This window comes from Pyrgilauda ruficollis, unplaced genomic scaffold, assembly GCF_017590135.1.
Source record: "Pyrgilauda ruficollis isolate IOZ18807 unplaced genomic scaffold, ASM1759013v1 scaffold86, whole genome shotgun sequence".
Lineage (NCBI taxonomy): Eukaryota > Metazoa > Chordata > Aves > Passeriformes > Passeridae > Pyrgilauda > Pyrgilauda ruficollis.
Genome location: NW_024530599.1, coordinates 44,155 through 72,019, shown reverse-complemented (window position 1 = coordinate 72,019; position 27,865 = coordinate 44,155). Strand labels below are relative to the sequence as shown.

Genomic DNA, 27,865 nt, shown 5'->3' with positions numbered 1-27,865 from the left:
ATATGTCTTGAAATAAATAAATAAAGCTACCTTGGAAATCCAGTTAAGTCTAAATAACCCATTTAGTAAATACACTTCCCTTCTTCCAGAGAAATTCCTTAGGAGTGTATCTGTCTTGCTGTAGGCTTGTTTTCACTGGAAAAGAAAGTTTTTTCTCTTGATCTTACATCCCCAAAGGATGGATAGTCTCAGCTAATTTACCTCATGATCAAAGGGAAGTAAGTGCCTGTTCAACATTTTTTTTTAACATGAGATAGTTCATGGTAAGTGCATAGCCAGGAGCAGAAGGAAGATCACACTGTTTAGCAGTTAATATGGGTCCAAACTGAGGCAGCATCTGCTTCAGAGGATGGCTGGCAGCCCTGTCACCCAGGAGGGGAGATATAGAAAGCTCTGGAGCCAGCTGCACTGCAGAGGTCAAGCCTTGCATGGTGCTGCCTTTCTTTTCTGTTTATTTCAGCTTTCTCTCTCCTCAAGGATCATGGAAAACGAAGGGGTGGTTTTCCTCTGTGTTGCAAACTCTCTGGGTAAATTAATCCATTGAACCATTTGTGGCAATCTACCACACAATAGAATTATCAGTTTGTATGTTTAGCTACAGAATTATTTAAGGCATACAAAATTGCATCCATGCAAAATTGGATTATTTATTTATTTCTTTTAACCAACGTAACTATTTTTGGTTACAGCCTCGAAAATACTTAGAAAAGGACTCTTCCACTTCTTTTATTCCCAGACACAGCAGGAAATGCCTCACTAAATAGCTTTTAGGGGGTTATTTTGCTGGAGTTCCTAATCAATCCTGTTTTCCCTCCCCTCTATGCTATTTCTATATGCTCTTCTGCCTAAGCCAGGGCAAAATCCACGGTAGAACCGTTTTGCAGAGACTGATGAGAAAACATGAGATTAATTCTTGGCCTTCAATTCAGGAAAGGCATACAACTGGCATTCAATTCAGGAAGTCTTCCATGTTTGGTTAAATATATGATCTCTTGTCCCCTGCATATTCAGATACATTTGTCATCTAGCTCTTCTGATAAGGGTTCCTGCTCTGCAGAGGAGCAGCCTCTGGACACAGGAGTTTGCTGCTCCTGGGTGACTGTAGGAAAAGCACTCCTTCACCTCTGCTTTTGCCTTCTCAGCAGCACAGCAAGGCATGACCTTATCACACGTATTTCTATAAAACACTTCACATTTTGTAGTACAATGTGTAAGCAATTGACATCTTTAAGCTCAAAGGAAATGGACTATTTAATGTAAAAAGAGCTGGGAATGGTAAAGGATTGCTCTTTAGTCTTGCTGCCCCATGTCTGTTCCCAGCTAGTGAGTAAACATTTGAGCAATCTCACCCTCCATTAACCATAATCTCATCTGTACCTATTTTCCTTAATTTTGCTCATAAAGCAAAAAAACCAAAAAAAAAAAAAAAAAAAAAACCAACAAAAAACCCAAAAAAACAAACAAACAAAAAAAACAAACAAACAAACCAAAAAAACTCTTACTGAATTGTTTAATTGCTGACAATTAATACTGTAACAAAAGAAGTTCTTAACATAGGATCTTGCGCTGGCTACTAGAAATCCCAGTGGGAGATATACTACTCAATTTTGCCTGAATTATTTTAAAGTAAGAACTTGAAGACTCTAGCTACAGTAATTATTATAACATACAGAAGTTAAATTAGCATTTGCTAAATAGGTTATTAGAAAGATCACATGTTGTCATAGGTAGTAAATAGCTAAACACAGCATGTATAAAAAAGGCTAAAAACCTATTAAATCAGAACCAGTGGCAAATTCACAAAAGTACAGGTGGTTTGAATTTTAAACTAGGTAAGATTTAATCCCACATTGTCAAGAAAACCTTGGGAAATGGTCTTACTAGTCAACATTTCTATAAGAAATATCAGTCACCTTTCATTGCATTGCAATAAGTAGTTATGATGGTGACATCTTATGGTTTTCTTCCGCATCTTTTTGCCCTGAGATACCAGAAAAGGGCTAAGATATTGTGCATATTTTGGTCATTTACACCATGTACACCATTTACACCATGTACTTACTACAATGTGATTAGGGACCTTCATATATGGCTTGTCAAAATCTCCATTACTGAGATCCATCAGCTAAGGAATGTGACCAACTGTGGGGAGGAGCATGACACATACTTGATTGAATGCAGCAGCACTACATAACAATATAGGGAACTGAAATGAGAAACTGAATTTCTAGAAGAAAAATCAGGGACAACTTAAGAATTCTAGGGCATAAATCCTTGAATGTGACTTGTTATATCTGTCTACTTTTGTAGGTGTGAAGAAGTAGACTCCTTTTACCACCGAGTTGTGTTGGCAGTTCACGTAGTTCAGTATTTGTATTCTTCATCTTTATAAGCTCATTTGTCCTTTTCTTACCAATATCAGGTCAAACTGTTATCTGCATAAAAATCTTACTCTTCAGGGAACACAGGCTGTAGAGCTGATATTGTTGTACGTGTAAATTACATGTATTGAAACCTGGAACACTCTCTAATGCCTCTCCATTGCTGTTATTCTGCAAGTACCTTTAGTATCTGCAGGTAGTAATTTTTCACGCAGAATTATAATTTTTAAGTTACTAAGCTCTTTTTAAGACTTTGATAGCAAAAATCTAGAGTGGGATGCATTGCTTTGACTTGGTTTAATAAAGAATGGATTCTCTTTCTATTAACTCAATAGCATAATAATAACAACATTGAAACTTCACAAGTATTCCCTATTAATATGATACAAAAATATCTGTTGAAAGAAAGTAATTGTGCAATTCTCAGCAACTGCATGATGCTCATGTAATGTTCCTATGACATGACCAAACCAGGAAGATCAAAAAGTCATGTACTGATAAACCCAGACTGATAAATTCAGCTAAAGTTGCATATTGGAGTTGCTATTGCACCACTCCAGTTGCCTCTCTCTCCATTTCTAGTGAGAATAATGGCTAAGCATAAACATTTTTATTTTCCCTGTTGAGTCCTTCTCCACATGGGCTGTGGGTTCCATTTCTGAAAGTTTCTTCAGAGTGTCACTGAACTCACTGACCGCCGGTGGCTTCCGTAATTAAAGTTTTTGAGATAATCTTTAGTCAGTTTGCCACCATCCTGCCCAGGAGCTGTTTCCCTGCTGGCTACAAGGGGATGATGGCCAGAGGAAGGCCCTGCTGAAGAATCAGTAGCAGCAGATTCTTCCTCTGCCCACCTGTTAAAGAAGTAATAGCCTTCCTCAGGTGTCCTTCTCCCGAGAGGATTAGAGGCAGAAACTCCCTGATTTTCTGTGTCCCTGGGAGACAGGGCTGCTGCTGGATGTAGAAATGGTGACACACATAAGTGGCTGATGCTTTGGTCAAGGTCCTCATTAGATGCAGGTGCGGCCACAGGTGCACTCAAAGTAGCTTCTTTTCTTGACCTTAGTTTCTGGATTTCAAGATCCTGTTGCTCCTTAGGAAGCTTATCTACTTGCTGTGCTTTCAGAACAAGAGATGCTCCAAGGGTTCCTCGTAGAGCAAAAATAAAGAACCTGATGAAGGAGGAAGGGAATGGATTTTTTTATCAGTGGGCTCATTCCATAATCTACATCACATTTCTCGAATACAGATACTAATTTTCCATTGCTCTACAGACATCTGGTAGACACCTTATACCTGGCAGGTGAAAGTTCACTCCTGGATCTTAACACAGCATGTTACTATATATTTAGCTTGGCCTATATAGAGTCAACTATATGTATATATTATCATTTTTTTAGTATTTATAACTACTTGTTTACTGAAAAGTGAAGAAAAATAGAAAAAAATCTCAAGAGATGCAATATTTGAAAATACGGAAGTTGCATTTATACTGCTAAAACAGGCTAAAGAAGAGATCTTAATTTGTTAGATAAGAGAAAACCAGAAGTTAAAAACCTCAGCTTTTGGATTTTTTTCAGAAAGCAGCAACAGAAACGTCCTCCCTGCCCTTTGCAGGACAGAGAACTTATGTAACTAAATATTGTGTGCTGTGAGACTGCATATATCCTCTCTCCATGTCATGTCAGCTTTGTGTGAAAATCAAAGTCTCTTTCAAGGCATCTTTTTATTAGTATTTGACCTTTACATAGGTGGCTTCAACATGTATTTTATAACAAACATGGGTACTCTGTGAAACTGCATTTTAAAAGGTGCCATCCTCACATCCTGCTGCTCAATGTATGTGTATAAACAAGATTTACAAGGTTAAAAAGGCTAACAAGCAACAGTACAGAAAAGGCTTTTAAGGCAAAGGATTTCTCGGACTTGCTCAAGCAGGAGTGGATAAAGTTTATTTGCTGTGCCTGTACTCAGGCTGGTCGATCCCAACAGAATCCCAGGGCTGGTCAGGAACTTAAGAGCATGGGAGAGCCCAAGATTTTCTTTGTAGATCTGCTGTTGGTCACAATGTCCTGTGTCTTTCCCCTCAGCTCGTTTCCTGTATCTTTTGTGCAAGTTCCAGGTAAACCAGACAGGATGACAGAGAAGGAATGGGAAGCTGTGTCTCCTGTCCTGTAAACTGCTCTCACGTGCTCCTGCCCTTCCCACAGCCCTGCAGGCTGTGGGGCCAGGCAGGGCACAGGCCAAGCCTCCCCTGGTGCTGCAGCTCAAACAAAAGGCAGTACTGGGGGGAAGAACCCAGGAGAACAATTATTTTTAAAAAACCTCTTAGAAGGAACCCAGAACCTCAAGACACCAAGTGAGGAGATAGGGAGCAGGCAGCACAGTGCGATGGACCATGGAATGGAAGTTAAAATTTAGTGCATTTCAGCAAAGGGTGGTTTCACCACTGCTGTGATCTGCTGGCACAGCTCAGCTGGAGTAGAAACAGATCCTGGATATTCTGCAGATGAAGGAGTGTGCAGAAAATAATCTGGGGTACCAATAGGAAGGAACAGCAGTTGTCCAGATTTGCAGATATGAATAGATAACCCTTAATCTCAGTAACCTGCTGAGGCAGCAAGGATCTTAAGTGTGCTAAATTCCCAGGCTGGAGACATGAGCTCTCTAACCACGTGCTTGATGCAGCTCTGAGCAGAAAGCTCGGGGTCAAAAATGACACTGTGAATGAGGGCTGATAGGAAAACAAAAGTCATGCAGGAGCAAAACAGACTGGGAAAGGATGCCCTGCCTAGAAGCCATGAGACCTTACTGAATTGTGTTGCTTATTCTGATCTGAACTTATATAATACAACATAAAATCACAGGAGCATCTCAACTCAAATGGTAAAATAATAATAGTTTGAAGAAAAACACCATCTATTCTTTAAAAGTTCCTTTTCAGCCAAAGTTAAGGCTCAGATTCTAATGCCTTAAAGCACTTACAAAATCAGATGCTAAAAATATTGTCCTGAATTTTGTAATACCAGTGTGCTGCATTACTTCATGGGAATTAGGATGAGAAGGAAACTAGCAAGATAGCCTAACCAACCCATTTCTTTCAATGTCGAAGCAAATAACAAATACATATTTGAAACAAATGGTGCAACTTAAAACATACCTGCTTTAAGAATTGGTAATGTATTGAACACGAAAATAGTAACATTCCCATATTTATATGGGAACAGAATAATTCTGGTTTTTAAACAATTTTTTTTCAGCAACACATCACAATAACTATCCCTCTGCAAATATTATCCAGTTTCAATTAAAGTTATCTTTAACATATCTGATTTTTTGCAATACAAAGTTGAACTAAAATTCTGGATGCAATGAATATTTTTCATGTAGAAATGCTCTTAAATTCAGCTTAGTAATGCATCATAATGTACTTAAAAACAAGAATATATTTAGTAACTCTCAAACATATAAGAATATTTCAAAGATTTGCTTATAATCTTGATCTGCTCAACAACATTGTGGTTATGACAGTGAACAATTACATAGCAGATCTGTACTGGTAAATTTTGATGCACTCCAAAAAGAAAGGTTTTCCTGATGGGAAAAGTAGAAGATATAAAGGGACTGATCTAGGGTTATATAACTGAATAAATGAATGGTTCATGAACTGGAAGGTTGAACTCAGGCATCTGACTTCCACGCTGATCAATTATCCCCGTGCAGCACGTGCCTGACACATCACATATCTGTACACATCACAATTGTTTCTTCACTCACATGTCTGCAAACCCACAAAAGGAAAAGAGGAAAACATTCAAACCTTGGTAAGAGTGCGATGACAGGGGTGATGAGGCACAATAAATAGAAGACGGGGTCTTTGAGCTGCCTCTCCATAATCCAGTAGGGGTTGGTGGGGGGGTTGCAGAGCAGGCAGGCAGCGTTGTAGATGATGGAGAAGATGAGGTACAAAGCCACACTGCAGATCATCGTCACCAGCTGCAGCACGGTCTGCAAGCACAAGTGATGCCAGTGAGACCCTGGCTGGGTGTGAGACAGGAGGGGACAAAGGCAGCTGGAAAGAGTGCATCTAACAGTGCATTTCACTGAAATCTGCAGTAGGAGAAATAGCCAGAAAGTAATTTAGAAAACAGCAGTGAATACAGTTCTCCAAGTAACACTTCCTCATATATTGAGGCACGCAAGTATTTGGTACTGTCCTGTCCAAAGTCATGATAGAAACAAATTCTGTCACTGTGCACATGAAGGTATTAACTTGGGGCTAATAACAAATTCTGGCACTTTGTGAAATTGCAGTGTACCTGTTACTTACCTTTTGTGACCCAGAATTCAGGTAAATGACTCTGAAAGAGAATTCTATGCCTACACAAGACGCAACATTCACAAAAAAACCCCAGTGCTGTGAACAGGACAGGTCAAATACGTACCCATGTGTTCATTTCTAGAGCCTGGTGCAAGAGAATGGTCAGGAGGGAGATGGTGTTGATGGGGTTTCCAAAGGAAAACACATCTATGTCAGAGTCTTTGTACGTCTACAAAACAGGCAGAGAGGCTGTGGTGAACCCTGACTATTCAGAACTGAATTTACTGCTTCTAAGGAGGACAGGAGAGTGAGAATATTAATAAGTCTGTTACTTACCAAATAGGGGACAAAGAAGCAAATGAGGCTTTGATAGAAGGCGTCCAACATAGTAATAATAAAAGCTGACAAGTTGTATATCTGCAGGAGTTTACAGATAACAGTCATTATGATGGGATGTAAGTCTCTAGGCTGTCCTGCAAACATAATTGCTGTTTGTCTTCCATTCAGACTACAAATTATTGCTAACTAGTCTCCTTCCATGAATAAATACCTCCTGAGCAGCTGATTAAACCAAAGGCTTATCTCTAAACAGGCATTTTATCTACGTTAAGTGAAGATAGACCTTAGGAATATTACCAAGTCTACCAAGAGTATTAAAAGCTGAATTTTGCAAATGTCACATCCCTTCACAAGGGATCTTATTCTTCAAATTCTTTATCCAAGCTCTTTCTAGAGTTATAAAATTGGTCAAAAATCCTTTCTTCTAATGCAACACTGATTTTGTGCCATTTTAATTTGACTGTTTGCCATATTTAAACTTATGTGGTGACCTATGGTGTCACATCTCCCATGGGGTGGAATGCATTACTGGAGAGACAGAAGGTTGGGCTCCTGTTGTTTCAGCATTCCAAGTAAGTCTAAACTCTTTTCTTCCTTCCCTCATTCCTAAAGAAAAAGACCTGTGGTCCTTTGGATTATCAAGCAGTAATTTCAGCAGTTGTGACATACCTCTGAATTTTGTCCATTCTTGTACAGCTCGGGCAGACGTAGGAGCGTTTCTGCAGAAACATCTTTGTCAAGGGCTCCAAAGAGAAGAGGGGGCACTGAGGTGAAGAAGAGGTTGAAAAAAATCATCTGCCAGTAATCTACCATGGTGCTGCCTGAGAAGCCACAGAAGAACTGGTACCAGAAGAGCAGGTTGACGTAGCACTGGGGAGAAGCACATACAAACACATAGTTACACCTGTGGCGTTTATTGAGACACTGGTTATTAGCAGAGCCTCCTGAGAGGACAGGATTTTGGTTAAGGGCACTGCACTTCATTCCATAAAGCAATATACCTTAAAGGTGATCGACTGTGATGCAGCTTTTTAAAAGCCATTATGGTTCTTTGAGAACATATCAGAGAATAATTAAGTAAACTGTTCACAGCCCTGAGCACCAGATTTTAGAATCTCGTTGTCCATGTGGAATCAAAGGCGTGCTGCTCCCTAATGATATGGGGGAGATTAAAGAACAGCAGCATCCTAGTCTGGAGAACTATTTCACATTGCAAATAGATAGCCTTTGAACTCTAAAAGGATGCCCAGTCAAAAAAAGTAAAAAGTGTTCATTTCCACTACAAATTTTAACAGTAATAAGAAGCAGTCCTTATTGAAAATTATTAAAAACTTCACAAAAAAACAGATACCTTGAATTCTAGGCAGAAAGCCTTTCATGCTCAGAGCGTATTTCATGTCAAATGGACTTGTTTTCCCAGTCTCGTAGAAACTGAATTATATTTTTCCACTTTATATCGTACTTCAATGCATAGATCATTTGCATATACATTAAATTTTTAATAAAAATGACAGCTATGAATGCATCATTACTTGCAAGTGGTTCCTATAAAAATTCAGAGGTTTTACAGGCAGGCAGTTCTTAGTGAACACTCATCTACATTCGAGTGCTAATAATCTGATCTCCCTTATGCAAATTTTATTTTGAGGCTCATGGGTATTATTAATAAAGTTTCTTGTGCTGCCATATAAAGTTGCTAAGCCTTGAGTCCTTTTTCCCTCTGGAATGATGCTATTTCAAAATATATTTAGAGCCTGTATTTTTCTCAATGCTCTATGCAGACCCTTGCTAAGAAGGAAGTGGCATACTATAAACTTGCAAAGTGAAGAAACACGAACTGTAGCTTCATAAAAAATAAGAGTATTACCTGCAACAACAAAAAACAAACAACCAAGAAAACCCTCAGACCTGGAATTAACCTTTGCTAGGATGAAAACTTAATAATTTTAATCATCTTACCACATTTTTGTAGAAAAAGTAAATCACCATCTTTGCCAGGCGAGCATAGCACCAATGTCCATGGACAAGAAGGAGCTTTTTGAGATGCTTAAATCGGGATATTGCAAAGTCACTGGCCATCACAGCCTTTGGGAAAAGGAACAGAAGGTCATTTACAATGACAATACATCCTTTTTACACACTGTGTAGCGAAATTTGAACATAGACATTGAAGTAATTTCCTACTACTGAATATTGTAGAAGAAACAAACTAACAAACTAACCCTCAAGAACATAGTTGGAACTTTCTATCTCTGCAGAGCTCTCCATTTAAGGAGAATAAGGAAGGGGGATGTGTGGGAAAGGACAGAAGGGTAGAAGACTGTGGAAGAGAATCCACAAAACCTGGAAACCTGGAAATGCAGCAGCTGAGAAGATTCAGAAACCAGATGCTCACCTAACACTGGGCAGACATCTGCTAATTTTCCAGTCTCATGAGCAAACACAGGTTTGTCCTCACATGATAATTTTTTGGCTCAAAATGCTCTTTTTTTTTTTTTTTTACAGCTGGACCCATAATTACAAAGTGCATATTAATTTATAATGCCAACTTGCATTTTTAAGATGACACTTGAGAGTGTCAGGCCACTATGAGACTTAATAAGCCTTAAGGGACTACCTGACAAAAGAGGAAAGAAACTGAGAGGATACCTGCATGCCTTCTTGGCCAGATATTCCAATTCCAACATCAGCTGCTTGAATCATACTTACATCATTTGCACCATCCCCTAGAATGGGAAGACAGGAGGGAACAATAACGATGGAAGAAAGGGTGCCTTCATCAGGGGGAAATAATCTCAGGTACGCTGATTATTTCACATATTCTGTACTACCATGCAGCTTGATCAGGGGAGCTGATGCGTGGCATCAAGCACAACATCAAGGCTGTGGTCTTGGCCTCCCTCCTTCCCAGGAGACCTGACTCCACCAGAGCAAAATCCAGCCTTGGGACCAGCTGGGTGGTGACACAGCAACCCCAATACCATTTACATTAGCATCATTTTGTGTTTCTGCTTGGCCTGCTCAGGAACATGTTTTGCAACACCTTATTTCACTGAACTCTCTGAATCTATGAAAAATTTGATTGCAGATGACAACGTAACAAGCCAGTTTCAAGAATTATTTTGCTCATTTCAACTTGCAGCAATATGTCAAATATGTAACCAAATTTCCAGGGAAAGAATGGCCATGCTTATTGCTTGCAATGTGGAGATTGTAAATTAAGTTAGCTGGTAAAGTAAATGATGCAGAAGGCTGAAAGCTTATGGTTTGAACTGTAAGGCAAAGTAATATTTCAAAAATACAATAGACTTCCTTTTCTGTTTTGTCACAGAAGTGTATTTGTTTAGTTTGGAGTTATCTAAATCAATTCATCAAGGATTTTAGTGGCATCACTTACCAAAAGTGTGGAAGGGACTCAAAGCATTTCACAATATTTGGAGGTAAAAGGCAAATGAGTCAGTGCTTAATACCACTCTGGAGATAATTCTGTTTTCACCAGGGAAAATCTGACAGGAAAAGGGCTTTATGAAAAGATAAAATAGTGACTAATCATGTGTGATTTCCAGGCCCAAAACAAGGACATTTTGGAGGTAATATGTACATGTGTTTGTACTGATGTGCATGAAAGGGACTGCTGGGAGATTCGGAATCGGGAGTGCCTTCATCCTGTTTAAAGGAGGGCAGATTTGCTTCGTGAAAGCTGAAGCAGGACTTTTAGATGGGTTTTGATCAGGAAAGATTAACCAACGCTGTTTGCTCACTGCGTCTACCCGAGGCACAGAAATCTGCCCTGTACAACATATTCCACACGCTTGTCTCCAAGAAAGAACCTGCTCTCAGGTGTCTCTGTGAGATGCAGAGGGGAGGTACCTATGGAGAGGGTCATGGCTTTCAGCTGCCTCCGGACGAGCTTGGCCAGCATGCTCTTCTGCAGCGGGGTGGAGCGGCAGCAGAGCACGCAGCGGCAGTGCCGCGCCAGCGCCAGGAACTTCTCCTCCAGCCCCCCCTGCAAGATGATGTTCAGCGTCCGCCCATCGATCACCAGCCCAAACTCGGGGCTGGGGGCCTCAGGGACTGGGAAAGATGGTGGCATGAGGCCAAAAAATTTCCTCTGCGGTTTGTCGTACTCGTAATTCTTCTTCACCTCTTCCAGGGTTAAATTCAAGAGAGATTCACAAGTTTCCTGTGAGAAAACAGACGTGGTTCTAGAAATAGTTATCTCCATCTCCCTTTACAGCACAGCACCTTGCCAAATGTATGTTTGTATAATCATGCCAGTGGGTTTAAGCCTATCAGATGAACATTAGGGGAAATTTACTGAGAAATGCACTGATTCATCTGATTGGAGATTATTTCAATATGACACCATCCAATCCCTCAGTGAAAACACTGCACGTTTTATCAGCCAATTAACTGAGGTAAGGAATTATTCTAAAAGAAAATATAATAATCTTTACATCAGGAAGGCATGTGTGTCTTTGTGCTGAGAGTTCAGAAATTAAAAAGAAAACATTTTCTTTTAAGGAGATTGAAAAATCTAGTTCTGATATGAATGATGTGAGATATTGCAGCATTAGCTCCCACATAAAATAAACTGTGGTAAGAGAAAAAAGAGGTCTGCATTTTCAAAATTACCCAGTAACTTCCAGAGTTAGGCCTTTTTTAAGTCACACATCAGGGATGTTTCACAATTAGAAACAGAAATGAAACTTCATATTTTCAAGCACTGTGCCTCAAACACAATGCCCTTCTGTTTTAGCAAATCTGCTTCATGTTGGATCAAGTCCCCTTTTAGATGCCAACAACTGGAATTGACTTAGTACTAGATAGAAACAGATTTAAGGGGAAAACTCTCACCTCTCCCATCCAGATCTCTTAAATTGGAGAGAAAATCCAAAATATTATCAAAGTTATTTTGCTCCCTCTTAGTACTCAAAGTCCTCCTTCTGTGGCACGGCCCTGAATATCTGAGGAGCTAATCACTCTTCTTTCTGCCTTTTCTGTCAGCTCTATTGAGTGATGATTCAGTTCTATAATGTTATTTTCACTTTATGTAGCATAAGGTACATGTGTAGGATGTTTGCAAGATTTAAATTACACTTAAGTGGGAGGTTCTGGAATCAAATGTACCTCTGACATCTAATAAAAACCTGCACCTAGCATGAACACTTAAAACCCCTAAAAATATTGAAGAAACGTCATCTTTCTGTGAACAAACCAAAAACAGTAGTGGAAATTCCTGGTTTGCCTTGACTTGCCTTTTGAAACAAATCCGCCAAGTTACCTAATTATGTTGCATCTTCTTGGAAGATATTTAATTTTCAGTGTTTGAATAATCTGCTAGGCTCGGGGGTAAGGAGAGGCCCTTCCCACTGACACCACTTCAAGACCTAAGTTTGGCAAAATTAACAGGTTAAATGCTTTGTATATATGACTTGTGTCCTTCATTGCTGCTGTTGGGAGCCTCTTTCAGAAGTTTGTCTTCAGTTTAATTTTGAAAGTGAGGGAACTAAATCTTATTGTGGAGAAACTCCAGTGTCCCCTGAACCAAGGGGATTCCCAAGGTCCCCATGTGTATGCAGGTTGCCTCTGAGCCTGGATCCAGGGCATTGAGGCTGCCGTGGGTGAGTACCCATGCCGGCATTTCCAGGAGCCAGGGTGGTCCTGCCTGTAGCATCTCTGCTCTGGCACAAGCCACCATCTAATTCCCATCCTAAATGTATTCATTCTGCTTCCTGTTAAAGCAGATATGTGTTTCAAATGGAATTACACCTTGTAATGTTTTCTGTGCCAGATTCCACATGATCTTTGCGTGTTCCTCTATTTCCATTGAAAGAGACAGATATTTGCACAGGATTTTTTCTCCTTTGGAGGGCTACTAGCTGCAGAAAAAGCAGTTAGAAACCAGGCCATCTCACTGCTCCATGCAATGCCACCATAAGGAAAACAGTCACTGTTTTAGCAGTATTTACTTAATCCTCACAATAGTTTTATTGAGAAAAGCAAGCTTGTATTGGTAACCCTGTTTCTCTGGGGAGAAGAGCTGAGACAACCCAGATGGGTGACTTGTCCGGTCACACAAAGAAGCCCTGCCTGCCCTCCACAGCCTCCTGCCAGCCCTTGGAGGAACTGAGCTCACTGTGCCTCTTGCTCCTAATGCTCTTTGGGGTTTTTTGGCTGTTCTTTGTTAAGTGAGGTCTAAAGCAACAGAATGCCAAACTGCAACACACAAAGAAAAGGTAAGATAGGAAATTCTGTGCATTTTGTCTTTCTTTACTCACCTTACTTTCAGTGTTAATGGTGAAGACAGTATCCCTTTGGTTCAGAAGCTTACAGGCGTATGCAATGTTAACTGCTGTCTCCTGTTTGTCTCCTGTCAACACCCAAATTTTTATCCCAGCTTCTCGGAGAGACACAATAGTGTCAGGTACTCCGTCTTGCAGGCGATCTTCAATCCCTGTTGCTCCTGGGCAAATAAGAAAAGAAGAGAAATAATTTTCTTTTTCTTGAAAACCCAGTTGCTATTTTCTTGTTTAAAAAAAGCTCTTTGCTTTCCAATCACGCTCCTGAACTTATTGAGAATTGAACCAAGGTTTTGTCCAACAAATAAACATTCAGGCACATGATCTGCATTTGGATTAAGGTCTGAATGTGTCAACAATCAAGTTCTGTCTCTTCATTTTGCTCATTGCAAGAACAATGCATTTCATTTCTTCCTAATAATCCAAAATGACAATGTGCAGGCAGAGGAATCACAGCATATGAATTTTAAAAATACTGCATTAAGTCCCATCAAAGCAACCAGAAAAGATGAACTTTGACTGTTTAAATGTATGCTGTCCCTGTTGTCAAGTCAGATGCTTCAGCCATCAAAGGCAGAAGAAACAGTACAGTACGTTTTCTTTTTGAACATGCACAAACTTAGAAGCAGATGCCAACATTCATCCTGATGATGTTGGGAAATGACCATCTGAATGTTACAATACTCCTTATCCCTTCCACTAGAGGTCACTTTGAAGATGCTGTAACTGTGGTACATTAAAGATAGATATCGATTTAGGCTAAGGGAACACATTTTGCAAATTAAAGTGTGAAAGCACATAGAGCCTTTGTAATTGGCAAAGGTAACAGACTCTGACAAGATCTACATTACCTCTTATGTGGTCTGCTTATGGCATTTACCATTATTACTCTAATTTTTTAAATCACTGCAGAGATTATGAGAAGCCATAATGCAAGCTGTTGCTTGCAATCACAGAAATTCAACAAAGTATGGGCACAAATTGCAGTCAGAGAAAAATGAGACTGAGACAACTCCAAAAGTCAGTCGTAAAGAACAAAATGTTTGCAAACAAAATAGAACAGAAAGCACTGCAGTGTTCCATAATTTAACAGAATGATGTTAGATATGACGGTGATGAATGATGCAGAAATGTCAATCAATGTAAGTTTTAATGCTAAACATCTTTTTACAAAGTGCACAAAGCAGGCACAACAATGCAACAACAGCAGGAACTCAGTAGGAAAACACCTACATGTTCAAGTTACTGGATTTTATAATACAGTTCAATTACCAAAATTCCTTCAGAATTTGTGCTCAAAATGGAAGGTAATTTATAGTATTTTATAGGTTTATCTAAGGCTATGGATGCACAATTGAATTGTGGGAACTTCATTCTCTACTGTGTCAGCTGAGCCACAGTAACAGCTGATGTGCATATTCTTTGCTCAGGGCACACAACAGCTTCAAGTAACTTTTTCAAAGTTAATGCTGCCCAAAATGCATGAGAACTTGTATGGACACTGGCATTGGATTTTATCTCCCTAGCCTGGAGATTTCCAAACCACATAGGAAGTATTTTAGACATAAATTAGTATTATATATGGCTGTTGTCTGCCATACTGCCAAGACTATCACAGGAGCAAGTGATACTTCACGCAATGACAATTCTCATTTTTAGCTACCCAGCAGGGTGAGTTTGGTCTCCAGATGCTGTGCTGTCTCTATTAACAGCTCCTCTCTGTTGTCAATTGCAGCTTCTGCCTCCCGACGAAAATTGGCCCATTTTTGAAAGTCATCCTCATTCAAGACCTGCATAACACAATTTAAACAGTGTTTATTTGAAATTGAAATAAGAGAGGGATGCCAACATTCTGGATCACAGAGACTCAACCCCTATCCAGACTGGTAATGCACTGTGTCATCTTTAAAATAACTTTTCCAAGAGAAAACTGCAAGAACAAGTAGTTTGTACAAGTGATCTACAACTGAGACTCAAAAAATATGATGTAGAAAAACTCTTGCTCCCACAACTGTTGCTTAGCTGAGAGCACACAGTTTCTGAGGGCTGAGCTACATTTCTCCAGAGCTTGAATATGATCTATTTGTTGCACATTGACAACTTCTGTGTGAAAGTATGACACTAAAATTCACTAATTCAGGCTGAGAGCAAGGTTTTTGAAAGTTGAATGCCAAGCAAAAGAGAAAAAGGTTGGCTGCTCTGCAGACTCTGTTTCTTGCTTGGAAGCCCTGTAGAGTAGGTCAGTTGGAGTTACTACAGGAGAAACAGAAACAAATATTTTGAGACTGACTAAAAACCCCTCATTTGGTCACATTGAGGAAAAAGGAAAAAAATACTCCAGACAAGGCAAATAGAAGGACAAAGAGATGGGCTGTATCTGGCTGTTTGTCTGAAGCAGAATTATAACCACTATATTTTTCTAGCAATTTTATTGACATGTACGGATCCTGGTGCTCTCCCACCTTCTTAGCTATGCACAGGGTTCTCAGTCCATCATGGGCATAGTAGTCCAGATGCTTCTGTGTTCTTTCTTTTATTCTTTTCAGTCTCTTGTCTGAGCTAATGTCACCTGGAAACACAAGGAGAAGATTCCATATTTTAAGTACAGATAATTTTCAATCTAATGGCCAAAGATTAAAAGAGTTGATATTGGAGAAAAGTGGATTCCATTATAACACCAAGTTCTTGAAAATCTCAAAAGTATTGGCTGTGCAGAAGCTGAAGTCTTGCTAAAACTCCTGTTTCCACTAAGATAATATTACTTGTGTTTTTTTTTTTTTTTTAATTAATATTACATCACTCTTGCTGACAACCTGAAAAACAATGGTCAGGCCCTTATGACAGTATTATTGCAGAGTACACAATCCCCATGGGTTAGCATTATCAGTGAATTTTAATTATCCCATTCCATATTCTAAGCACTTCTGAAGTTGAATAAATATATCAGTTCTGATCTGCAAGGATAACACTACTAGACAAAGCTTATTCTTTCTTTATACTCCTAATATCTAGATATAATATTTCATGCAGAAAAGACTACAGCACACTTATTGTCAGGAGACACAACAGAAAAAGCTCCCTGGCTAATTACCTTTGGTGGAGTTGTCCAGCAGGTCCATTATTACAGAGTCAGCACCTTTTGTGTAGACAACAATCTCCTTGGTTAGAGGGTGTCGCACCACCACAGACATCCTTTTCCTGACTGAGTCGAACCCCAGGGTGTAGAGGATGTCAAAGGTCAGCAGTGTGCCCTGTGGCAGCTGCACCGTGACCTGTTCGGGCGTCCGGGACACGAGGATGAAGCCGTAGGCCTGGGCGGCATAGACCAGAGCTGCCTCGTCCGGGCTCTCAGCCTCGTAACAAAACCCTGTTGGCAGAGAAGTGTTGGTTGCAGACCCAAAAACTTCATCCAAGGAAGGAGTACCAATCTCGGTGCTGCCTTTGTCCTGGAGCTCCTGGCCTCCACTGCTGGCAGAGCCGTCGTTTTCATGGTCACAACCCTCCAGCACAGCAAGAGGCTCCTCGGCGTTCTTTGCACTGAAGCTGGCACCAAGTTGTGAGCTAGACTGAGATGATGAAAAAGATTGACTAAGGCTTGCTAATTTTAGCCTTTGAAATATCTGATGAATCTTCTCCAGGGTGATTCCTGAAGGTTTTATTGGTGGTGGGATTGTGACCTAGAAATAGGAGAAAAACGAAGGTTAAAAATAAATAAATGTGAACTTTAAGACCCTTCTCAAAACCTCTCTCTACTTTTCTGCATCTAAATGACAATAACTGCAACTTCCCCTTTCCCCCTCTCCTGCCATTTAACTGTGATGGAAGGATTTAATAGAGAAGCCATATGTGAGATGGCATCCAAATTTGATGGTGATTTGTATCTCTGCTTCTGAAGCAAAGATGTAATGAGGCCCTTGCAGTTCTGTCAATTGCCTGGCAGATCAGAGAAAACCCAGTGTGTTCAACAAACTTCTTACAGCATATATAATACAAAATCTAAAAGAAAAATTGCAGATCCCATGGTAGCCTTCCAACATAAGACGACAAGCTAGGAAGGGATACCCAGGCATGGAAGCAGTAGATACTACAGAAAATGTAAAGGAACTAGAGGCCAACTCTCAAACAAACCATTTTTCACCACTTCAGTTTTCAGTGGACACTATGTTGTTAAATGGAAGCATGACCCATTTTCCTCACGTATTTAAAGTTAGATTACCCTTTGTCTTGGCTCAGTAGCTGTGGAGACCAAAACTGTATTGCAAATGGCAAGAGCAAGGAAAAAGTCAGTAAAGGATGTGGAAGTCTTCATATGTATAAAAGGAGAAAAGCTTTCAGTCTGGAGGGCAGCTTCTCGCACTCGCCTCAGCAGCCGGCTGTCGGGAGTCACGTCTTTTTCCTGGAAGGGAAATTACTCAGTCAGGATTATTTTCATTTACCCTTGTCCTCAAGGAATAACTGGCAACTTCATAGATTTCTTGAATTTAGACCTAGAAAATGCCTTTTGTACTTAACATCTGTGGAAAGATGATGTCTTTCAAAAAGCTGCATAACTAGATAATTAGAAGGAAATGCATCTTCAAAAGCAAGATGATCTCAGAATTTAATTTCTTTTGAGATCTACTAAAAATCACAAAAACCTGTACTGTATCCCTTAACTTGGAAACTGCTGACTCCTGAATTAAAGGGCATTCCAGATGAATGTATACTTGGGGTCTCCCAGTTCAGTGTGGAAGCTGATAGTTATTTCAACAGAGAACATTTTGTGCTTATGGTTTAATTACAGCACTATCACTTTTTGTTTCCAGAGCAGTTTCATTTTGCACTCAGAAAGAGAAGTGCTCTTAAACATTTCTTCCTCAGTATTTGCAATAAATAAATAAATACATATTTACCTGTTCCTGAAATGTTTCTGTAATTTTACCACCACTCTCTTTCTAATCAAACCTAAATTTGCAAAACAAACTACTTAACAATGCCACTTCCCTACAATTTAATTTGATGTAGAGCTATGGGAGTATTACTTTTAATATAAATTTCATGTTAGCAGAATCTGGTTTGGATTAAATTCAGGGCCATATTTAACAAGGAATTCCAAACTTAAAAGACGTCTTCTCATGAACCAACAGTTTTGTATGCCTTCTTTAAGGAACTGCCAAGGTTATTTAGCCACTTTCTAGCTCACCTCAGCTATTGCCCTCACCTGGTTCCATCTGGCAGAGTTTTGCCATGTTCTGTAAACATGCAACAGAAGTCACCCAAACACCTTTCCGGCTGCACTGTGCTGAATGTTACACTCCCTCTCTTGCTTGCTAAAGTGACAAGTAGTTCTTAAATAATCCTAATAATTACAAATTAATCTACTGTTCATTTTGCAGCTCAGCTGAAATCCAAAGCTGGAACAAAGCTTTGCACTTTCCCTGCTGCAGAAAGCTCTGGTTCTTCTGGCTCAGTATTTTAATGTGTTTTTACTTCACATACAGGGACATGTTTGCAGTATTGGTGCAGTCCTTTCTCTAACAAACAAAAACATGCTAAGGATAAGCCTGATTTTTCAGTTATCTTCTCAGGTCTCCTAAAAAGGATCAGAGGCTGGAAAGTTAAAGCTGCTGATTTTAAGAAGCCATTTCACAATATTGCACTGCAGTGGTTCTGTGGGTGATGGGACTATGCCAATACCATGCTTTGTACACAGAATAATCCCAAATAGCCTAACAGGACAATTCCAGTGAAGAACACATATGTGCAGATAGAACTGTTCAAACAGTTATGTTGGGAATTCTATGAAATTTGAAACATGAGAGATTAGAATCTCACCAACACCTTCCACAATTTTTTATCCAAGTTCTTCTTGCATTGCCACAATTAGAATGAACATCACAAACACCAAATTATTACATGTGTATCTCATCTCTCCTATCTGTCATCATCCCACTCAATTTCTTTTTCATCTATATCCTCAATGTCTGCTGCAAGTTCTTGTCAAAATGACAATGCACTACTGGGTATTTCACTTCAGCAGCAAATTTCTGAACTCAGTTTCCTGTGGAAAAATCAAAAATTGACAGGCTAATTGTGGCCTCAGAGACAGATTTTAAAAACAAAACAATAAAAAAAAATCAATATTTATTAGAAAAGTTTTTCTCATCTTCTTTTTCACATTAAGTGAAAGCAGCACTGACCTGAATTTTCAGGCTGAACGTATATTAAAAACCCTAACCAAGCAAAAAGAAAACAGAATAAAACAGCACTAATGATGATAATAATTTAAATTTGCCACCTTTTCAATGTTAACAGTTTTAGTTAGTGAAAATGCTGATATAAAATGGCTAGTGCCATTCAGTTTTAAGGTTTCCTCATTAACCTGATAGCATTTCTTCTACTTGATGGCATGAAAATCTGATGACCATGGGACAATGAAAATCTTTGTTAAATGTTTGTAGTTTCTAATATTTCTAAAGTTTCTAATAGCAAGGCACTACTTATTGGAACTATTAAGTCTTGAAGGAAATGTACTGTCACTCTCTTAATTCACAAGAACTCCTAAAGGTAAACAGAGTAAATGTTAATTTTCTATGGTGTTCCATTGTTGAACGATGGATTTTTCTTACAAATGTCTTGTCTGTCTGCTGACATACACACAGGTCTACAAACACACTCTCTATACCAGGAGTACTCAGGATGCTGCAGATTTGTAGCAGAGTAAAAATGCATCAGATGAGTTGATGCAATTTCCAAAGGGCTGGAACTATAGAGACACCAAAAATTTATTATTCCCATTTTATTAATAGGGAATTGTCTCAGGTGTCAAAGGGTAGTACTATGTCTCATTTAAAGGTCATACAGGGTAGGCTCTGTGCAATATCTAAATGTCTCTTTTTTTACAACATCTTCACAATTGTCATAGGGCATTAAAACAATTTATCCAGATAAAGTGACACCTTTGAGCAGCTAAGGCTGCTTATTTCCATAACAGCAGCATCATGTTCTTCTACAAAAGATGCAGTTGATACTAGTTCCTCAGATATTGATTTGCAGTGAAATAAAAAAAATGTTTATTTCTAGAAGAAAAAAGAAAAGGCCTGGCAGTAAAAAATGTATCTGGAAAATGTACTGGCAAGAAATTTCTTTATCATCCTTCAATAGTCATGACCTATAAGAAGTTCTCAGAAGTCGTGGCTCATGGGTTCTCAAGAATCCTCTGAGATGGTCTCTGCATCTCATGAGGTTTGGGCTGGAAAATACTAGGATAACAACTTACAGATCTCCCATATTCCAAGAACAGTAGGAGTTCTAAGTGGTACTTACTACATGACAGCAGAATTGAATGAGGTAAGTAGGATCTTATAAACAACTGCAGCAAATAAAGTTCTGAGAATGCTGCATTTATTTTTTTTTTTATTAACAACTATTTGATAGACTATTTTTTTTTAAATAAAAAGATTTGGATGCGTTTTCCAGGCCTTTAACTTTAATTGGAATTCTAATTTTGAAAGTGTATGACCTTTTAGTGTTCACAAAAGCCTTGTTTGAAATGTCTGTTAAAAAACTTTCAAGAAGAGCAGAACAGTCTGACTTTAATTAGGCTGTGTGTGAATTTGGGAAGCTTCAGACCTAAATTGCAACAGATCCTGCTCCCCCCTGACTGCAGCCTGCACGCTCCAATCGAGGACTCTGGTTCTTTGTCTGCTTCCCTCTCTTAGCTCCAGCAAGGCTTGGATTTCTCCTCTCTGCCTGTTGGCTTTCTGTGGCTGCTGTCACATTAATCGAAGGGATGGGACCATGATCAGACTAAGAAGGGTTTATTGCTCAGATAACATCAGTCCCAAAGGCCATGAGATTTATAAGACAGCAAGCAGTCAGCCATAGTCTAAGATGGTCATAAGTTCTTTGTTGTAAGACAGTATATAACTTTCTAATCCAATGGACAGGTGCCACAGAGTGTTTTGCTTTTCTAACCTGTCACCTTCTTTCTACTGCAATGTGGATACTTTTGCCCAATTAGGTCTTATTACATGTACACATATATGTCTCTATTATAACATCTAAACTCTCAGCTTATTCTATTACAATCACATTACTACACTATAAAACCCTTCATCATCTTATCTAATACAGTTTCTTACTTAAGGCATATTCTACAGAAACATAAGTTGGTGATTTCTCTGTTCAGTGTCTGTGTACCTTCCCTTCACATCAATCTAGACTTCTCTAAGGCTGTGACTCAAACCCTCTCCAGTCTGTGAAGATTTCTATCTTTCTGATTCCCACAGCTTTCCATCACAGAAGCAGCAGAAGGGGTGGCCTGGAAGGCGTGGGCTCAGGCTGCAGGTACTCACGATGGGGCTGCTGAAGGCCACCTGGGACTGGCTGCTGTCGCGCCGCCCGAGCGACCTGCTCCTGGTGTGCCCCGGAGGACGCGCCCGGTCGCTCTGGCACCTCCGCAAAGGCCTCACGGTGCTGTGCTTGTAGGTGGCTGGTCTCTCAAGATTCATGGGAGGAAGAGTGAAATGCTGAAGCTTTGCAAAGTCCTCATTGTCTAAATCCAGCTCTTTCTGTGTTTTCAGTCGCCTGTCTGTAAAAGAAAAATGAAACCTGACCTCTGATTCTTCTGTGATTTATTTTTTCATTGTTTGGGAGGAATTCTTTGATCAGTTAAAAAACCTGAAACAAACTAAATCAAAGCCAAAACATTTCAAAAGCCATCGCCAGAAAAATGCCCACTGTCCAGCAGTTTCTGGCTATTGCCACTGTTATTATCACAAGAAAATAAAAATGTGTTTTCAAAGTGATCAGTCACATTTATGAGCTTCTCTTAATGTTTTGTCTCTTCAGCTGCTTTTTGCATTTGGAACAGGAGAGTGAAATATGGTAATTCAAAAATCTGCTAATGTTTTCAGTCACAGAACACAAACATCTTTTTGGCAGCTGCTTGCCAGCTTAACAGGATCCTTTCCACTACACAGAGCATGAAAGTAATGATGAAGAAGGGCCCTGAGTCAACACCATGAATTCAGAGCACCGAGTGCCAGGATCCTTCAGACCCGGACTGCAGCCAGGATCCACTCCAGGAAATGAGTACCTGTATTTTTCATATCACACAGAAGTGTATGTTTACATAGTCACAGAAATAATTAATTTTGGACCCATTGAGTTTAAATATTAACTAGTATCAGTTTGTGAGCTTATAAAAGGTTGTCCCGTGTTCATTTAGAAATGAAAGAGAAAGTGTTCTCTTTGAATGCAGGGCAAATCCTGGAGGTGCCTGCAGAGGGATCTGGAAAACCTTTCCCATCTGAATTCTCAATCATTTAAAACACCTTCACTTTTGTGAATCTCTGTAACAGCAGTCCCTCACAAAAAAGTGACTATTCCACAAAACTCCACATTCGATCAGAGGGCTCAGTATGTTTAGGTATTAATATTTAAATTAATAACATGTAATTGCTCAGACAAAAAAAGCAAGTACAAAAAAATGTCTCTCACCATTTTCCTGATGGGAAAACTCAATTCCATCAACAGTACAGCGTCGGAATACCATTTTGTTTTCTGTTAGTGTCCCAGTTTTGTCTGAGAAGATGTACTGGATCTGTCCGAGGTCTTCAGTAATAGTGAGGGCACGGCACTGGATGGGCAAATCTGCCTCTTCATCATACAGGTCAATGTCATTGTGAATTAAGAAGACTTGGCCCAGTTTGACCAACTCAATTGACACATAAAGAGATATGGGGATTAAAATCTGAAAGAGAGTTTAAATTCTCAGTGAGAGGTGAGATAAATTTCACTGCTTTCTATCAGCAATGTCCTGGCACAGGTATACTAATGATTTCCAAAGAAACAGTTCCTCCTAGAGACATATTTTAGGGCTGATGAATAATAATTCAGGGGTAAAAAAAAATCCTGCATATGATAATGGAGAAACAGGGATAAGTGGCAAACTTAAGGCTAATTTCCTCGAGTACTAAATTCAGAAGTGGGTCTTTTAGAGGATGCCCAAAGCATGTTTTCTGGACATAGGGTCATGCTTGCTCTTACCCTTCTGAAACTCTGAAAGGATGGACTAGCACAGACTAACTCTTAGTGCAGAAAAGTTTCACAAACCATTACTTTGCACACAACACTTCCCAATCACAAGCTTCCTTGTCCTGAAAGAATAATGAATTCTTAAGATGCACAAATATTCTGTTTCAGTAATGAAGAACAATCCCCCAAGGAAGCTCTGAGCAGCTCAGAAAGTTATATTCAGATTTTTTTCATATTAAAGAAATTCTGTCCACTTAAATCTCAGAACTGACATAAAGAAATCTGAAAAGTAAATGTAATTTTTTCCCTCACCCAATAAAATATTCTATCCCAATTAGGCTTAATCACACTCAGCTATACAAGTATCCTACTTCTAATTTAGCTTCTTTCCTAGACCAGATGAACCATACCTAGTTATTATTCCCCACTGGCAAATTGGCAATTTTTGTTTCACTGTTTTTCTGAGCTGCTAAGTGGCCTTCTTATTTTAGAATTCTGGATATAGGCAGGAAAAAAAAAAAAAGCTGGCATTTAGATGTAAATATCTTCTTTATTGCATCTGCTAGATATTCTGAGTTAAAGATATTATAGATGTATTTCCTATCTATATCCTTGTGGGGTTTCAATAGCAAGAAAAAAAGAAGGAAAAAAAAAGAGAAAAAAGAAACATTATTTCACACTTGGCTGATTTGAAACATTCCTAGCAATATTTTCAAAGAGGATTAAGAAAGCACTGCACAGCTATTAATTTATATTAATTGTTCATTAGTGATTATACTCAATTTTAAGTAGTAGCTTCCCCCTTGGAGGTAACACAGAGGTTTTTGTCTTTTACCTGCAACAGGATTATCATTGTCAGGAACATGTAGAAACCAGCAAGAACTGGAGACACAAAATTGCCATTCCAGTCTGGGACATCATAAGGTGGATGCTCCCAAAAGTTTCCAGTCCAAATGCCATGCCCTGTAGGAATGAGATACAAGACTGAAATCAGCTGAGCAGTGGAGTGAGTGACAAAGCTTATGAAATGTGCAGATATGGGCTGCTCTGCTAGCAGAACAGAGAGAGCATTTCCAAAACAATGCTCCCCAGGCAATGCTGCAAATCTTTTGGAGAATGCAAAGCCCCTGCAGAGCTCTGTAGCACGTGCACGTAATTGATATGTGAGTGACAAATGAGTATTCTGGGATATTTTCATTCACCTCTGCTTCATCTGGTGTTTCCCACAGCTCTTAGCTCTGCACAGATCTTTTCTCATTCTGTGTTTCCCTGCTGGAAGATTCCATCTCTATCACCTATCCATAAAATTCCTCAGAGCTGAAGACTCTCTTTCCTCTCACAGAAGTAAAGCTTAGAACCTTTGTATGCAGACAATCTAAAATATTTCTGATTCTCCCTGACCATTCTTGATTTCAATCTGTCTTTGCTAAGAGTTGAAAAATCCCCTAAATTCAACCTGAGCAACTCATCTTTACATTCCTTCAATGAATTCATATCTCAAACTGCTTCTTCCTCCGTGTTTTAAATACCAGCAGATATCATTGCACTGCTACAGCAAAGCCTCTGTTCCAGGACTTAATCACAATTGTTTTACCACTTTCCATACTGTCCTTATTGAAATAAACTTTTGTCAATGAGGTTTCTAAATTTACAGCATCAGGAGCTTCCCACAGAGCTAAGGCAAACAACTTGGTTTCTCTCATTGCATAATTTGTGCAGATGCCAAAAGCCTCTATCAGTCCAGCTCAAATAAAACCTCCATTAGCACCAGTTAACCAAGCAGTTGTTTTGCAGCATCTGCCTACTGAAATGCTGCCAAAAAGATTCAAATTACTTCAGCAATGCTCTTTGGCTGCTTCAGACCACAGTCACATCTGAACAAGGAAAACTTTGCTCCACAAGTCACTTCTTACCCCAATTTATCGCTGTGTGCAAAAACAATCCTGATAACTGATCCACCAGTGATACTTTTTCCTAGAACCCTACATTCAGACAAGGCTGGAAAGCAAGAACTCGTGGTAGAGCCTCTGGACACTTTGGATGGCCAGAAGGTAATGGACTTTTTATGCTTTTACATGTTTCACTTTGATGATGAATATTCTTTTTTAACCTGACTAGATAAATTATTTTTCAAATGCTTATTTTTTTTTCATCTGAGACTTCTTTTAACCTTAAATTGAAGGAATTCATTACCCAAGAGCCCCTACACACCAGAAAAGGCAAGTCTCTAAATTCACATGACAGCAGCTAGGGAACAAGGAAAATAAAATCTCTCCCTCACACAGAGCACAGTTGTGGAACTTTTGGTGCGAAAAGTCCCACTGCAACACGAAGCAGTAATAGTAAAGAAGTGATCAAGTCAGTTCAGTTGTTCATCTGTTTTGGATGGTCCTTACTTCCCGTGGTATCATGCCTGATGACTGACTGGTGCCACCCCACCTGCCTCCAGGGCAGGCACAGGAAAACTTGAGTTGACTGCTGCTTAATCAGAGCAGCAGCACTGAGTAAATTGGCACTGAAACAAAATCCATTAAAAGAAAAAGGGGTTTGTGGGAGCCCCTGCTATCTCCTTAAAGCATTGTCCCATTCAAAAGTCTGTAAACTTAAAATTTGGTCCTTTGCTCTGAATTATGAGATCCTATTAATTCTGGCCTGCCTGGGACAGATTGCCACCAGAGCTGGAAGGCAAGCAGGTGCTTACATGCTGTGAAGATATTTTTGAGATTACCAATCCAGTCATTTAACAAACACCAGTTAATAAATTCACACATGCTCACCTGCAAGTACCCCAGAAAAATGCAGGCTATTCCAACATAAGCAATTACTCAATTTCACAGCCTGATGTAAAGGGGCTTTTGAGAAGGAAGGAAGCAGTGGAGGATGCAAACTGAATGAAATAGTTATGAGCAGCTCATGGGTTCTAAATTGTGTGTCTCTGTTTAATACCACTCCCAAACATATTAGAGGAAGACACAACTGAAATGAAAGTAAAGCAAAATCATTTTACTTTTGCTGCTGTGCACAAGGAACAAACTCCCCCTCAGGAAGCACTCGGGAAGGAAGGAAGATCTCAGCTGACAAATATCCATTCCTGCAATGCACTCACAGGATGCCTTTCTCTTGCTTTACATGTATGATACCATGCTGGGGATGAATCTTGTCTGAAACATTTATAGCCATGTTTTCTTCACCTGAATTGCTTAGATTTGCCATCTTAACTCACCTATTGGAAAGACCAAGGAGTCTAAAGACTCCAAGAGCATTATTCACCTGTAGATCTCACTCACATCTACATCATCAATTTTCATCACCATTGGGGAAATAGATTTTTGTCAGTGCTTCATACCTACAGCTCCAACAAGGCACATCACAAACAGGAGTCCCACACATAGGAAAATATCCATGTTCATCCTCTGCTCTATCCTGCTGCGCTTGTAACGAGGACCGCTGTTGTTCAGCATGGCCTTTGTCTCATGACCTTCAAAACACAAATGAATATTATCCTGTTTATGGAATATGTTGTATTTTTGTTTGGTTTTTTAAAAAGTATTCTCTCCCCAGTTGAGAGCAGGATGACTAATGTTGACATTCAGAACTTTCCTTGTCCATCTTCCTATTTGACTGACTACATCAGAGTCTAAATCTTGAAGTTTACCAAAAACCTCCATTATATCACAGGTTTCAGCTGTCATATACATTTTTCTGTCCCAATGACAGCAGATTAAGTAGGATCATAAGGTTTATATAAACCATCAAAAGCCAAATATCCATGAGAAGAACAAGAAAATGAACGATAGTATTTTATTTTTGCATTTTATGAACAAATTATTTAGGTGCTATAAAGATTCCTGAAAACTGCATTTGAATATTTTTGAGCAGCAATTCAAAACCACTAGATACATTTTGCATATTAAATAAAATTCAACAAGCCAGTGAAAAACAATAATATTTAGCTTTTCACAATTTGATTGTAAAGTGCTGACAAAGCAGTCATATGAGAAATAAAAAAATCCCCAATCCTTAAACTTAGTGAGATAGAAGTGAGCTGCTATAATAATAATGAAAAAAAAAAGAGCGCTGCAAGTAGTCAAGAAGCAGAAATTACTTTTTCAATTCTATTAATGTTATCTAAACTGTGGCTCCACAACTGGGATATCTGGACACCATCTGTTGTTACATTGATTTGTATCTTTTACGTTTATTTCTGCAGTCCTTTTCCCTGAAAGTACAGACCCTGCAGGCTCGTATTTAGTTTTCATTTGTACGTGCATGATGTGTGTGACAAGGACTGTTTTCCAAGCTGGCTTTTAGCTTTCTCTAGGGAAGTGATTTAACCCAAAAACTGGGAGTTAGGTGCAGTTCAATCACACCTGCTGGATTCATTCCAGGTTTACATCAGCAGTTATTAATTAAGAAGAGAGCTAGAGAGAAAATTAGTCTCCAGCCTTATGTTCAGGACATTCACTCAAGAGCTGGGGCTCCTGGCTTACTATTCCAATGAATAT

General features: G+C 39.3%; 1 protein-coding gene across 1 annotated transcript in view; it reads right to left on the bottom strand.

The window, feature by feature from the left end:
* Positions 1–3,051: 3,051 nt before the first annotated feature.
* Positions 3,052–27,865, bottom strand: part of ATP10B (ATPase phospholipid transporting 10B (putative)) — a 48,243-nt gene continuing 23,429 nt past the window's right edge. The window contains exons 6-22 of the mRNA XM_041487981.1: positions 26,707–26,838; positions 24,196–24,323; positions 22,824–23,076; positions 21,677–21,912; positions 17,557–17,736; positions 16,432–17,017; positions 15,803–15,909; positions 15,004–15,130; positions 13,320–13,504; positions 10,909–11,221; positions 9,688–9,764; positions 8,998–9,123; positions 7,708–7,908; positions 7,036–7,116; positions 6,824–6,928; positions 6,199–6,386; positions 3,052–3,550 (exon numbers count right to left, since the gene is read on the bottom strand). Of these exons, the coding sequence (XP_041343915.1) occupies positions 3,052–3,550; positions 6,199–6,386; positions 6,824–6,928; positions 7,036–7,116; positions 7,708–7,908; positions 8,998–9,123; positions 9,688–9,764; positions 10,909–11,221; positions 13,320–13,504; positions 15,004–15,130; positions 15,803–15,909; positions 16,432–17,017; positions 17,557–17,736; positions 21,677–21,912; positions 22,824–23,076; positions 24,196–24,323; positions 26,707–26,838 (3,524 nt within the window). The remainder of the gene's footprint in view (positions 3,551–6,198; positions 6,387–6,823; positions 6,929–7,035; positions 7,117–7,707; positions 7,909–8,997; positions 9,124–9,687; positions 9,765–10,908; positions 11,222–13,319; positions 13,505–15,003; positions 15,131–15,802; positions 15,910–16,431; positions 17,018–17,556; positions 17,737–21,676; positions 21,913–22,823; positions 23,077–24,195; positions 24,324–26,706; positions 26,839–27,865) is intronic.